General features: G+C 34.4%; 1 protein-coding gene across 1 annotated transcript; it reads left to right on the top strand.

The window, feature by feature from the left end:
- Nucleotides 1–9523: 9523 nt before the first annotated feature.
- Nucleotides 9524–11705, top strand: LOC104810384 (inactive GDSL esterase/lipase-like protein 25). Its single transcript, XM_010536667.1, has 5 exons — nt 9524–9826; nt 9922–10037; nt 10527–10727; nt 10817–11075; nt 11162–11705. Exons 1-5 carry the CDS (start codon nt 9574–9576, stop codon nt 11536–11538), a joined length of 1206 nt encoding a protein of 401 aa, XP_010534969.1. The 5' UTR covers nt 9524–9573; the 3' UTR covers nt 11539–11705.
- Nucleotides 11706–16107: the final 4402 nt, after the last annotated feature.

Here is a 16107-nt window from a genome sequence, read left to right as displayed (position 1 = left end):
TCCCCTACACCGCCTCTTTTTTTAACGTAAACGAACTCATATATTAATAAAAATATTTGTAGAATAAATTCAAAAATTTTGGACCGTAAACGAACATTCAGACAGGTAGATGACGTGGCTTTGGATCAACAGTTTTCGTTACTGTGCGATTAGGTTGGATCCTATAGTTTGCAACTATCGTCCAAAGACAAAAAATAAACAAGTGGGAAAGTCATTTTCATAAATTTTCACCGTCGAATATAATATATTTTGATTTTTCATATTCTTTTTAGTGGTTTCGTCGAGATTTGAAATGTTGATGTCAATTATTGTCTCTTAACATTTCATTACAAAACGATATTTTCTCTTTTCCCATTTCCTTATTAATGCATATTAATCTTATATATATATGTATATATATATAAACTCTCATCATTAACTACTTGAAGTTTATTTATGCTTTCTTTTAAAAAAAATTATATAAATATGAGCTAAAGCTATCATGAATATTACTTAAACAACCGGGTAATTCTAATGTTATAGCTCTACTTAAAGTTTTTAGTATTTTCTTTTTAAAACTGGGATCAAGAGAACCTAATTTAGTCTTGTGTTTAAAGACTAGAGCACGTATTTATAGAATTTTTATTATTCAATATTTCTAATTCTACCCCTAAAAGAAGCATAAATTAATCTATCTGCACCTTAAACTTAACCCAAATGATCAATTGGATCGTCTAGCCTATTAAAATTGCACATAAATACCATATTGATTATATAAATACCATATTGATTATAGTATTAAATCGGTAAAATATCCAAAATACCATCTTTTTACTAGAACTATTTATGTGATCAAAATGACAGTATGGTCATATGGTGATCACATTGGTTATAATATTAAATTTATAATGATTTCACCAAATGATATATAATGTGTGATCGTAATGACTTAATGTGATCACCATAAATTTAACGTTATGACCAATATAAAATTATATGGTTATTCTGTTTACATGATCATATCTAAAAAAGGATATGTGTATAAATAGTTTTAGTAGAACAAGAGTATTTTGGATAATGTTCCTATTATAAATCATATTCAATCGAAAATATTCCAACATTTTTTTTGTATACGGTGGGAACCTTGTCACAACAGCTTCGGGTCGGACATCGGATATTTGTCGGCGCCGCGGGTCAAACGGCATCTCTGATTCCCAAATTCTTCAACATAGCCTTCGTATCATAATACGATTCTGGAGCTTCGTTATTTTCAGGTAAATATTCACGCAACGTTTGACAAAATGAATCCATGCAATTTTCGGTGACATTGTAATTCGTTTTCATACTCATCAATCTTGATGCAAGAGATAAACGTGACTGACCTTCTTTACATCCTTCATAGATAGGATGATTTGCCATATCCAACATGTCGAAAAACCGTTTTGTTTCGACGTTTGGCTCCTCCTGATCTTGTGATAAGTTTTGCTCAGCCAATGGCGCCCCAGGAAAAGCATCTGTCACCATTTCAACATAAGGATTTCTTACATCTTCATCTACATCATACCTCTGCTCGACCGAGACATGTTGTCCCGTTGTGATTGTCCGAACTTCTTCTCCATGAAATCACCAAATACAATAATCTTGGACAAATCCCCTTCGAAATAGATGTTTACAAACATCTTCTGGACTGCGATATTTAAAATTGCGACAACTTGTACATGGACATAGCATTTTTCCACGTTCTTGACACAACGGCTGCATAGAAGCAAAATTCATAAACTGTTCCAAACCGTTAATGAATTCTTGCGTTACCTCTTTTGTAATCGAATCAACTCTTTCGTATATGCATTGTCGGGACGAACAAATATTCAGATTTGTTGAAGATGTCATTTTTAGGAGAATTTTTGGTGTAAGTAGAAGAATGATTTAGAGAGTGGTTTAAGCGAAATATGGTCGGATGGTTTAAATAGACAAACATTCCAACGGATGTCCGTTGGAACTCCGTTAAAAATTTCGTTACCGTTACACTTTCCAACGGATATCCGTTGGAAATATTACCGCATTTCATAACGTTCGGATAATTTCAACAGGTTATCGTTGGAATTTGTCGAACGTTATTTCCAACGGAAATCTATTGGAATATGCGTGGAAAATTTCCAACTCAAATATCCGTTGATATGCCGTTGGAAATTTTCAACGGATTTCTAACGGACGAATCCGTTAGACGTCCTTGGAAATCCGTTAGAAACGCGTTGGAATTATTCCTACGGTAAGCCGTTGGAAATCCATTGGAAAAATTCAAACGGATTAATCCGTTAAAAAATTCCGTTGGAATTTTGTATTTTTTTGTAGTGTAACCAGCAAATCATACGAAATAGATAAACTAATCGAAACTGACCTGACTCTCAAAAAAACTTTACATCAGTAACTGATATCAAAGAGAACATTATATATACTGAATAAAGAAGATATTGATATATTACCGCGTGGAAGTGCTGTCAAATCATAGAAACATAAGATAGTGGAATTTTAAAATATTTTGTTTTTGGTAAAGGTTATTTTAAAAGGGTATTTTGTTTTTTCGTGTTTGCTTGATTGGTTGCAAGAAACGGCGGTTCAATTTTGCATGGGGAATCAAAATCTTGAAGATTTTGTGCAGCTTTATTTTTCTCCTGACACGTGTTTGTCATAAAAAGATAATTAGCATTAATTATAAAAAGTTCAAAATATTTTTCCTTTTAATTATAAATTAAGATAATGGGATGGATGATTGTAATTTACAAGTACTTAAACACATGTTACCGTGTTAATGATTCCATTAAGTCTATTGTTATTTTCAATTTCAAGAAGGGTCACGGGATTAACAGGAAGTAATTTTCTAATACTGATATTTTCTTGTTTTTTTATCAGTTTTTTCCTGATCATGATTAGGGGTGGGCAAAATAACCGAACCCGAATAACCGAACCGAACCCGACCGATAAATACCCGAACCGAACCGAACCGAATAAAATTAAATAACCGTTTGGTTATGATTTTTTGAAACCCGAAATAACCGAACCCGAACCGAACCGAACCGATTAAAAATTATTAACCGTTTGGTTATAAATTTTTATAAACCGAATTAACCGAACCCGAACCGAACCGAACCGAACTGTTTATATATCATCATTTATATATATTTATATACATATATGAATGTTTATATTCTTGATTTAATCATTGTTTTATTATATTTTAAACGCATTTTATCATTTTTATTATTGTTTTTAAAGTTTGTGTGATATAAATATTAGAAAAAAAAGATCTTTATTTATTTAATAGTTTTATATCAAAATATAAATTTAGATATTATTATTTTATATGTTAAAATAATTATGATAATATTTTATAATATATTATATTTGAATATTTCTAATTATAAATGAATTGATTTTTTAAATATTATAACCGAACCGAAACCGAACCGAACCGAACCGAATAAAATTAATTAACCGTTTGGTTATGAGTTTTAATAACCCGAAATAACCGAACCCGAAATAACCGTAACCGATTAACCCGTAACCGACCGTTCGCCCACCCCTTCATGATAAACATATTATATATATTTATAGTGCCAATTTTTAAATTAAACTATTTTCCGGATTTTATTTTTCCCATTTTTATATAGAAATGCAAATGAATTTTAGTTACAGGAATCGTATTTTTTACGTTTGAAGTAAATATAGTTACTGAATCCAAGAAATTTTAAACTGAAAAGTAAACGAAAAGAGATTTATCATGCTTTTTCTTTTGGCTAAGGCACTAAATGCAATTTTTTTCGAGTCTTTGTCCGAAATCAGAATCATTAGGGCAAAAAGAGAATATTACTTTACATCTCCTTTTCATATCAAATAGTATTATCAAAGACACTAAATTTGATTTCTTCTAGATACTCAATAATTTAGGTGAGTGTATATATACATATATATATATATTCACATAATAATACATTATAATTTATAAATATATATATATATATTAGTTTCTAAACTTCAAAATTTCAGCCAAAACCTTAATTAGAAGGAAGTAAAAACACTATAGTTGAAAATATGAAAAAAAAAAATCTACCTTATGAAAGTTAAAAAAATCTTTGTAATTGTAAATAATAATCTAAACTTAGTTTGAAAAAGCGCACCTAAGACGCGCTGAGAAACAACCTTGAATTTTTCAAATTTGTCAATTAAAATAAAAATATTAAAATTATTTAAAAACTATTACAAATATTAAAAAATTTTGATAGTAAAAATAAAAATGAAAAAAAAAAATATTTTTAGGAAGGGTCACGGGGTTAAGCACGGATGAGAATCAAAATCTTGAAGATTTTGTTCAGATTTTTTTCTTCTCCCGACACATCTTTGTCGTAAAAAGATAATCAACATTAATTATAAAAGCTCAAAATACTTGTCCTTTTAATTTATAAACTAACATCATGGGATGGATGATTGTAATTTTCAAGTACTTAGCACATGTTACAGTGTTAATTATTTTCAATTCCAGGAAGGGTCACGGATTAACAAGAAGATTAGCACACTAATCAACGTGATTAAGCTCGCGAGAAGTGTATATTTCATTACATATTGCATTCTTATATATTTTTTTATTGATCTATTTCTTTAAAGTAATTCATATTAATCGTTGTTATGGAATGGGACATCCCCCCCCCCCAAAAAAAACAATGGTTATGAAACTAATTGTTGCTTACTCATCATAACGTACGGGGATGCATATATCTATTAGATATTCGAATAAAACATATTAGAAACTTATAAATATTCAAAATTTTAGGTTAGAAATAAATTTTATTTTAATATAAATACTTCTTATTGATTATGTTCACCGGCCATGTACTATGTATCATGCAATCAATCAAAACCTAACGACAAAAATTTAACATTTGTCATCGGAGATTGTGGTTATTATAATAAGAATACCAGAGTGCTTGGACCGCTCTCTCCTCGATCAGTGACGTTTAATAATTTTAGATTTCTGTTTTTTTTAATTAGTTTTTCCTGATTATGATAAATATATTATATATCTTTATTAGCGTCAATTTTTGTATTTAATTAAACTTATCCGAAATCAAAATCAGTGGGAAAAAAAAGAGAAACCACTAATATTACTTTACATCTCTTTGTCATATCAAATGTTATCAACGACATTAAATCTGATTTCTTCTAGATACTCAATAATTTAGGAGAGCATGTATTCACTTAGTGACTCCTTTAATAATGTAAGTGATATGGCCATTTGTGTGTGTGTGTATATATATATATATATTTACATATTAATGTATTATAAATGTGTATATATAAATTAGTTTCTGAACTTCAAAATTTCAGCTACAACATAGAAGGAAACAAAAAACACTATGGTTTAAAATGTGCAACATTGAAAAAGCCCCTTTGTTAATAAAATTATTAAGAAATAACAATAATAAATGAAAAAAACAATATATTTTTTTTTCTGATCCGTGAGCAAATTCACGAGTTAATGCTCGTTTAATAAATTAATACCCTCTACTATGGCGTGTCGGAGGCGGAGGCATAAAAAAACAAAACAAAACAAAACTAGGAATTTAATTACTTTTAAGGAAAAACGATAGATATGGGAGGAGAGAGCGGGTGGGTGGGTGGGTGGGTGGAAGAGAGGCGACAAAAAAAGTGGAGGAAATAAATATTCAAGTACAATTAAAAAACAAGTGGTACGCTAATACATTTTATATAGTATATACATATATATATATATATATATCAGATATTTTAATCGTTATTTCATTTTATCTACATTATTATATTATCAGTGAATTTAATTGGTTACGATTAATATTTCTAATAATACTAAAAAATTTAGTTAACTAATTTTAAATGTATATCCAGTGCCCAACACTCCATAAAAAATATATCACATCAACCACTCCCTCTGATATCGATGTCATCTTTCGATACCAGAGCGCCAGGTACCTCCTCTAGGCCACCACCGACTATATCGAGCGAAGTCAGTCAACACTGATAACCTCTCGCCGGCCATCCGCCACGGAAAAGCTCATCAGACCCGAGCTCAAGGTTGTATTAAACTATTCCGCTGCGTATTTATAAAATAAAAGTTTTAAAACTCTCGTATTTTTGTTTGGTATTATTTTATTGGTTTTAGTCCATGTGGCGCATCCTGTTTACGGGAATCGGGATACGGGTGTCACACTGCAAACCCTAGAACGGACGGTCCACTAGTGGTCCGTCGGGCGCTCCGAAAAATCTCGGGTTCCATGTTTTCGCACTAAATTCAACAAACTATAGTTCAAAACGATCTAGAGAACATCAGGAACTCAAATCTAAGCTCAAACATGCATGAATCGCACTCAAAGAACACAAATCTTCATTTTCAATTTGATTATCATTTTCGAATTTAATCCGAAATACTCACCTCGGTTGATTTTGAGCCCTGGAGTTTGTTGCTGGGATTTCCTAGAGTTGATTACTGAATTTTCCCGTCGATACCCACGTGAAATGAGCTCCGATTTGGGGGTTCTCGGTCTGAGCTCGCAAGAAGACAAGGGAGAGGGTGAGAGCGAGTTGTGGGCTGAGTGTGAGCAGAGTGAGAGAGTGAAGCTCGTGCAGAGGAGGTTGGGCCGCTCTTGGATCAAGCAGGAGGTGTCACTTACCGGAGAAACCTCGAATTGCGGCAGTGACTCTGCAGAAGAAGAGGCGGTGCGTGAATTGAGCTCCCTCGTCAGATCGGGCGGTCTGGAAGTGCGGACCGGACGGACTGGCTCCTCTAGACCTGACGGTCTGGATGTAGACCGGACGGTCTGGCCAATTTTCTCCTTTTCTCTTCTTCGTTTCGGCGCGGTCTTCCACGTTAAACCGATTCGCCTGAGCGGCTTCATGTCGTGGTCTATTCGTCGTTAATCCTGTTAACGAAATTTAAGGACTTAACGCTTAATCATCTCATTTCCATTGATCAAGCGTAGTTAATTTCAGTTTATATTTCTTTAATCCTTTTACCGAAATTCGGGGTGTTACAATTTATCATCCTAAAATTATTTTAAAAATTATATTATTATAAATTTAGATTATAATAATAATAATAATATTAAATTGATCTATATTTTAAAAAATATATATACGATTTTTAAAATTTTATTTTATTTTTAATAAAATTATTATAAATATAGTTTAGTTAACTATGGTTAATATATTATGTAACAAACGTTGAAACTTTTCTCATACACCAACACGAAATTTTTCATCGTATTTTGTCCTCATTCACGTGTATAATGAAAAAAACTTTTCATTATGCCATCTATATTTAAATTGATCCAAAACGAATATACTTAACTTTAAAATTTTTCCGCGATAAGCAAACGGAAAGGTAGTTAAATACATTTTGTTGGTATAAGTAGCTCAATTAATTCTTTTAAGTGATCTTAGGATGTATAGTCCAATACCTATACAACTCTCATATATTTCTAATTGTATTGCGTTCGATTCATTCATATACCTCTCTGATTCTAGTGGTCTTAGGAGAGTCACCCCTTATCCGTGCTAGTTGCACCGACAATCACTTTTCACCCTTATCATAAAACTACTTTAGAGCATACTTAAATTTAGAGTTCTTTCGATATAAAAAAACGAAAAGATAGGTGTATCTTATTTGTATGATTAATACTTTTAAATTATCATGGGATGTATAGTCTCATACCTACAAAACATTCGCATTTCTCTCATTCCTTTACATTCAGTGTGTATCCATATCCCTCCTAACTAGAAATATGCTATGAGTTGCTCCTTATCCATACCGTTACATATCGATGATCACTCCCTACCCTTATTGATATCCAAGATATCATAGCACACACCTCATCGACGCGTTTCACACTTTTTTACAACTAAGAAACCTAACAAAGAAAAAATTATATTACCAAAATAATTCAACAAAAAATAGGGTTTCAAATATTACTCAAGTTTCGATATAATAAGTCGTTATAGTTGAAATTACAAAGACTATGTTTTTTGTTTTTGGTAATGAACAAAGACTATGTTATGATTAAACATAACATAGTAAGGTGTAAGAATATATTATACTAGTTTTCCGATCTATGTGACTTCACTAATCATATACTTTTATTAAAAAAAACAACTATCTATAAACGACTAAAATTGTAACGGATATTCCGTCGTAAGCAACAGTTGCGATGGATTTACGACAGAAAAACACAAAAAATTTCATCATAAATCGCGAATTTGCGACGGACTGTATCAGAATATTCCGTCGAAAAGGATTGTTACTTGTCTGCTACCTTATTATTGTAAATCGTATAAGTTTGATTAAAAAGTTAGACGCAATGGAAATATATTGTACACCAGGGTCGTAAAAAGGCATGTGCAAGTGGAACAAGGTACAGGGCCCCACAATTTGATGACCCTATATTTTTAAAAAATGATTTTTAAATACTAATAATTTAGAATTATATTTATTAATATACATTTGATAAATAATTAAAATTATATTTGACATAAAGTTTCGTAATTATCATCATTAATATTTACAATTTTTGAGTTATGTGTGTGATTTTTTAATATTAAATTTATCAATTAATATAATTGAAAAAAAAATTATTTAATATTTTATAAAATAAAAAATAAAAATATATTTTGTACAAAGCCTCTAAATCGTTTGGGACGGCTCTGATATACACGTAGAGTTTTATAAAATAAATTTCGTGTTTTAAACAAAAAAAATATATATATATATATATATATATATATATATATATATATATATATATATATCGTCCATGAAATACGTTTTGGCTATTTATTTTATTTTCACTAAATTCTTCACGGCTGCTGCTCAATTTTCAAAACGTATATGTTTTGTTTAATAATTAAAAAATTTACCGGATATTTGATCTAATTATGTCTCCCAATATATTGAAAAAATGACTCTTTTCATGCTTAGATTTGAATTCTATGATCTACATGTTCTTCTATCACTAAACCATCCAAACTTGGATAATATAGATGACTTAAATATGTAGTACAACTATTATAAATAATTTCCACTCGGGTTGCCATTGCCATTTGATAAAATTATAGATTTAATGAAGTTATAATATTTGCTATTCGAATATGTAAGTTTTTTTCATAAATATTATGTAGTGGCGCGTTACAATTGTATGGAAAATAGATTTGACAAATTCAATCGTGAATTTACCTTTCAAAATTTATGGTAAATAAGTAATTTGAACTAATGGTAGGGATGATCACCAATACGAAATGGAAATCGAATGATTATAATTTTTTATATTTAAAAAAATGAATATAATTAAAACGAATAATTATAATTTTTAGTAATAACCAAATCCAAAGCTTCAAAAAAAAAAAAATCCAAAGAAAAAACCGAATCAATCACCCCTACGTAAACGCAAACGCGATTTTGAAACGCTAACGCAAACAGAATAGGTGTAGAAAACGCGGATCGCGGTCCCTCTTCATTTAACTCGTTTGAAGGCTCTGTACGACATTTTTCTGACCGAGCTTTTCTCTTCCTCTGTAATGGCGGATCCACTCACCCGCTTCATTTCCTTTCTCTTTAGCTTCCTGATTTTCACCCTCTCTCTTCTTCTTCACCACCCAACCACATGCGAAGCCCAAACCCTCTTCGTATTTGGAGACGGTTTCTACGACGTCGGAAACAAGCAGTTCCTCTCCAGTAACGTAATATCGGCGAACGCTCCTCCATACGGCGTCACCATCGGCGAGGCCACCGGAAGGTGGTCGGACGGTCTTGTCGTGCCGGATTTTCTAGGTGGGTATCTGAATCGGGTGATGAATCGCAGAGAATTTTGGGCTGATTTTGGAGATGAATGAGAAAACCCTAAAAATCGAAACTTATTTTTGCAGCTGGGTTCATGGGTATTCCTCGGATTGCTCCGATTCTCGATACCAAGTCTGATTTCTCTAACGGAGCGAGCTTCGCCGTCGCCGGAGCCACCGTTCTTGGATCGCCACCGGAGACGGTGGGTTTTAACACTGATATACTCTGTTTCAAAATCTTCTTACACAAACCATATAAAAAACACCTTTTTTTAATCAATACGCCTGACGTTTCATTTCTAGTTTTGTGGGTTTGATCCAAAGATCCTAACTTTGATTTTTCTTTCATTACCCGTTGTGTCAAATTTCATGGAAAAAATCTCTGTAAAGTGTTCTTGACATTTACAGTGTGTAGTATTATGTGAAAATGGGACAGAATGAGTATGTAATGTTGTGGTTTATGTCTTGATTCCAAAATTAGCCCTTTTCACAGGGGAAATTAGCACATAGATATGAAGAACTTGAGATGAAACAGAACAGATTCCGATTTAGTTTCTTGGTATTGTGTAAAAGAACATATACGCATGCTCATGTCTGTTCTTGAAGGTATCTCTGATAACGAAGTTGTGTTATGCCGAAAGGCTTGATCTGCTAATGCATAGTCTTCCTTTTTTTTCCGATTAAACTTTCAGATGACTCTTGGACAGCAAGTGATGAAGTTCTCTGAGAACAAGAACAAATGGACTGACGATGAACGATCGAAAGCTGTCTACCTGTTTCATATCGGCGGTGACGATTACCTGGACTATACGAAGGAGAACCCAAGTCCCTCCGATGACCAGAAACAATCTTTAGTGGATCAGATCATCACCGCAATAGATGCAGCCGTAAAGGTAAGAGTTTCAATAACATTACCACTAATAACCGGTCATCTGTTTTTTGGAAGTCTGATAAAAAAAAAAATCACATTCATGATAAAAAGGCTGTGTATGGAGCTGGAGGGAGAAAGTTTGCCTTCCAGAACCTCGCGCCATTAGGTTGCTTACCAGCCGTGAAACAAGAAGACGGAGAAGAAGGCGATGCTGAATGTGTGGAGTTGCCTTCCGAATTGGCCGCTCTTCATAACGAGAAGCTGATTCAGCTGTTGGGGAAGCTAGGACGAGATCTCAAGGGTTTCCAATACTCGTATTATGATTTCTTCGGCTCGATCCAAAGACGGGTTCACCTCCCAGAGACTTACAGTAAGTCATTACCGATCGTTTCAACCTTGAATTTATCGGTTTCTGATATGCATATTCTCAACCCTATTTCCTTCTTGTTGGTTCAGCGTTTGCAAAGGGAAATGCTGCTTGTTGTGGAACCGGAGTTTACAACGGGACGGGCTGTGGAACCAATTCCGTATGCTCCAAGCCACGGGATTACGTTTTCTTCGACGGTAAACACTTGACACAAGAGGCCAATTTCCAGATCGGACAGCTGATTTGGAGTGCAGACAAAGATGTCATAAACCCTATCAATCTCCGGGAACTTCTCTTTCTTCCTCTGGACATTCCCGTCATCTTCGGTTCCGTATCGAACACCAAGGCTTCTGCCAAGGACACGAGGAGCAAAATCCACAATATCTACGATATGGGTTCGTTGGAATGGGGAACTAAGAACCAGTGGCTGTACCAAGTCGACCGGGCGAGCTCGTTTATCATCTGATGATGATATTACTGCGTGTACGTTACTATGAAAGAATAAGCCATCATCTATGGTGGCAGTGTTCGCTTTGCCTAGAAGCAGATCTCGAGCGTAGTAATAAGACTGTTACGAGTTACCCAGTTGTGAAAAAACATCCTTGAATATATATCCATCCAGTTCCTATTAAACCGTTTTCATGGACGAGAATGTCTGGATCTGACAAAGGACGATGGTAGTTTTCCATGTTATACCGAGACTAGTTACATGCTCAGACTCACTCCTCCTCAGATTACAAAACCCTAATTAAACTCAGGGACATTGTTTTTACATTTTAGGGGACAGGCTTAGTTTAGTACTCGAGCATGTTCGTTCTCGGTCGGGTAAACACTGAGCTCACGAAGGGTCATCGGACCGGCAATGTCTTCGTCGCCGCTGAAGAAGAGGGGCGATCTCCTCGTTCGCCTTCTGAGTGTTGTGTTGGCCGTCGAAGAAGAGGTATTCTCTCGCGTACTCGCACAAATTCGAGTGAACGTTGATGTATCCACACCCGAACACGATGTTTGATCCGATTCCACAGCAGGAGTCGATCCTGTCTGAGAACCCTAATCCACATTTTAGTACAAACCCATGTCTCAAAATCACATAAAGGCGTAGAAAAAACGAGAGTTAGGGTTTTCGGGAATCATACTGTAACTGTTGAAAGTGGCTTTGGGATCTTTCCCGAGCCTGCGAGAGATCGCGCTGTATAAATCAAGAACGGTGTACTGAAAACCGGAGGGCTAAATCTTTTAACATCGGTCTGATCTCGTCGTTGTGCTGTTCCGATATTTGGTTAGGTGTTTCATGGCAAGCATCTCCCTCAAAGCTGGTGTTCTTGTTTCACTGTCGGGAGGCAACCGAACCGAGTGGAGCCAATGTCTGGTGCGCGAATTTTCTTACTCCCAACGAGTACAGTTTCTGCACATAAATCTCTAATATCAAAAAGGAAGATTTTTTATATATAATTTCGAGAACAAAAAATATCATCTGAAATCTCGCAAAATCGACTCGACCCTTTATCCCTTTCTTTCTCGCTACGTTTTCTTGCTGCTCAAGCAATCTAAAAATTATATCTTTTTTTTCATAATGTAACAAGGTAACGTTCCACGTTACATTTGCTTTAGAACATTCAAGCTTTAATTATTCACGAATGGCGATAACACAGAGCATATCCCTTTATTTTCATTGCAGATAGCAATGATTACAACGCGAACTAAGGACTTATTCATCCTCACATATAACACATAGTAGCGTTCTAGTACTCGAGCATGTTCATACCATTAGGGCAAACACTAAGTTCACGGACGGTCATTGGACCGACAATGTCTTTGTTGCCGCTGAAGAAGAAGTGAGCGATTTCTTCGCTGCCTTTCTGGCTGTTGTGAAAGCCGTCGAAGAAGAGGTACTCTCTCGGCTGTTATGTGCAACTTTTATTAAACAAGTTTTTTTTTTTTGCTGCATATTATAATGATATGTTGTGTATTTGAATCACCAAAGTATATATTTTATTTATTATCCAGACAATTATAATGTAAAAGTATAAATGGTATTTAAAAAAATAATAGATATTTTTGGTGACCAGTATTAAGTGTCTGCCTCAACTTAAATGTACAAATATTTTAAATAATAGATATTCGAAGCAACTGAAAATTCAATTATTATAACTCATATATAGACATAAAAGTCAAAATATTATATAAATGTTTCGTCCCCTTTCATTTATTAGATATAGTAAATGCATTTTCCCCGCGTGTATATATGCATGGTTGGCATTTGGAATTTTTAACAGCAGTGTTTATGAAACTATTTATATATATATATATATATAGGAGTGTAGAACGAGTCTAGATCGCGGGATGACTCACGAGCCAGCCATATTTTTCTGAATTGGGTTTAAAAAATTTGAGTCCAGAAAAAATCGGGTCAAGGGAGCCAGTCCGTCACCTGTCGAACTCCCGGCGAGTTGAATAGTCACGCGTCGGACTGGCTCACGGACAAATTTTTTTTTTAATATTTAATATTTTTATATATTTTAAAATATTTTTATATACAAATTATATTTTTATCACAATATATTATTTATTTTTGTTTAAAATTTTATTCTTTATTATATTTTAAATATTAAAATTAGTTTTAAATATTTATTAGTATTAAAATTTTATTTTTAAAATTTATATATTTGGTTTGTGGAGCGATTCGTTTGGCTCACGGACTAAAACGATATGGATTAGATTGATATATTTTTTATTCGCTAAAAAATGGATTGGATTGGTTTGGACTAAAATTTTTCTAGATCGAGTCGGATTGGATTGGACTGGACCAGTTCGTTTTATACCCGTGTGTATATATATATATAATGATATTTTATTTTCAATAGACGTAATGATTATTATGACAGGTCCATATTGATGTAAATTGGATAGCTACGCAATAAATACAAAATAGTGTTGGAGACTCATTGTGTAACAATCCGTAAATCTAAAAAAAAAAGTCGGACCAGACGGACCAGGAGTTCGACCGGACGGACTAGCCAGTCCGGACCGAACGGACTGCAAAGCGAGAACGGACGGACTAGCCAGTCCGGACCGAACGGACTGGAAACGGGATCAGACGGACCAGACTGTCGGCAGCGACGATAGTTGCGATTTTCGTCCGGATTCGACCTGAAAGCGACTCGAAAGCACTAATCCAACCAGAAAACCCGACTTTTTGACCCTAAGCACGATTTGGCCCACCCTGGTCCGGATTTCTGTCGAAAATCCGCCTAATCCCAGCCATAAGTAACCCCTCTTCCCCCTCACATGTTCTTCACCTTCAAACTCGGAATTCTCTCTCGAATCCGAATCATTTACCTTGAATATGGTTTCTACAGAGCAAAGGGAGCATCACCGAGCTTCTTAGCCGTCACCCAGAACACGGGATTAACCCAGGTGAGTAAATTCGAGTTTAATTTGGAAGTGTGTTGATATGGGGTTTGGGCTTCAGTGCGATTCGTGCGAATTTGATGTTTGATTCTTGTTCAACATGAAAATTTATGAGTTTTATTGTACTACCCATAGTGAATCGTGCATGTTTGAGTGTTTTTGATGAAACCCGAGATCTAGAACGTCCGGTCTGAGGTGAGACCGTCCAGACTAGGGCTTCGGGAGAAAACGCGAAGTCCAGAGGTAGAAGACGAAGTCTGGACCGAACGGACTTGACAGTCCAGACCGTCCGTTCTGGCAACACTGGACCATTCGGTCTGCAAACGCAGACCGTCCGGTCTGAACTGACTGGACCGATCGGTCTAAGGGCTAGACCGATCGGTCTGAAAAAAAAAAAAGAGTAACGGAACCCCGAATATTCATAATGTGAGAAATTGAGAAACTAGACTAGACGAACCTAATATTACCCCGGCTCAAATTGTGAAAAAGTGAAAAATATAAAATATACCGAAAATACGGGCCAGACCGGACCCCACATAGTCTGGACCCAAAATGAATAAAAGGTAAGGTTAAAAACCACGGAATGAACCGAACTGGTTATCCGGGCGGACCGGGACCAGAAAGGTCATACCGGAGGTACAATTCGGTAATGTAAATGGAAAGATTCAAACAAAATAAATAAATAAATATAAAAGACTACGCGAGCGGAAATGTATGTATAGTAAAATAACTATATAAACATGTGTGACTGGGGTAGCTGACATGGCGTTAAACGTTGATTCGAAAAGGGTTCGGATTAACGTTTAGCGTGTGATTGTAGAAGCGGACGTTTGTGAATGATTGCACGATGTTTGCGAGATTGCGTCCCATCCATGGGCCATCTGATCCGGGTCGAATGTCACCCGTATGGGATATGATTGTGATTGTGGCGATAACATAATCGCGCCAACGTCCGAACGATAGGACAGTTATGGGCACCCCGATGACTTGCGTAGATAGCCGATTGTAGTCGGTACTATTGCGTGACGAGGAACACACGGTTCTTGGAACCGCGCCAACGTTTTCGCTAGCGATGGAGCGGACCCCGAGATATGAGTATCCCGAGGATGAGGGCATCACACATACCTGAGATTCGGGTACTCTTCCCAAGTCAACGAAAAAACCTTGTACTTTTTTGTTTACCAATTAAACCATGTATTTGGTATGTAATACCTATAAAACCCCGAACTTTTTAAAAATTAATCGAAAACCCCTCGCGTCTGCCAACTCAAACAAAAACAATGACGTAGCAATGACATGATTTCTATGTCATAGTCACATCATCATAATTATGTCATATCATCATTTCAAATAAAATTTAAATTAAATAATTTATTTAAATTAATATATATACATACAAATTCACATATATATACATTAAATATAAAATTACTTATAACTAATAAATACATATAAACATATCTATAATATATATATATATATATATATATATTATAAATAATATATATACATATTATTTGTTAATATAATTTATAATATATATTATAGATATATATGTGTGTTTTATTAGTTATAAATAATTTTATCTTTAATCTATATACATAAAAAGCCGTAAAGGTAAGAGTTT

Source organism: Tarenaya hassleriana, unplaced genomic scaffold (genome assembly GCF_000463585.1).
Source record: "Tarenaya hassleriana unplaced genomic scaffold, ASM46358v1 Cleome18, whole genome shotgun sequence".
NCBI lineage: Eukaryota > Viridiplantae > Streptophyta > Magnoliopsida > Brassicales > Cleomaceae > Tarenaya > Tarenaya hassleriana.
The sequence above is the reverse complement of the archived record's forward strand: the minus strand, read 5'-3'. Positions and strand labels throughout refer to the sequence as shown.

Bases quoted from the DNA above. Each gene is read 5' to 3' on its own strand.
- LOC104810384 (XM_010536667.1), top strand. From the start codon at position 9,574: ATGGCGGATCCACTCACCCGCTTCATTTCCTTTCTCTTTAGCTTCCTG. The intron at 9,827-9,921 runs GTGGGTATCTGA...TTATTTTTGCAG, and splicing joins TGTCGTGCCGGATTTTCTAG to CTGGGTTCATGGGTATTCCT. The intron at 10,728-10,816 runs GTAAGAGTTTCA...CATGATAAAAAG, and splicing joins CAATAGATGCAGCCGTAAAG to GCTGTGTATGGAGCTGGAGG.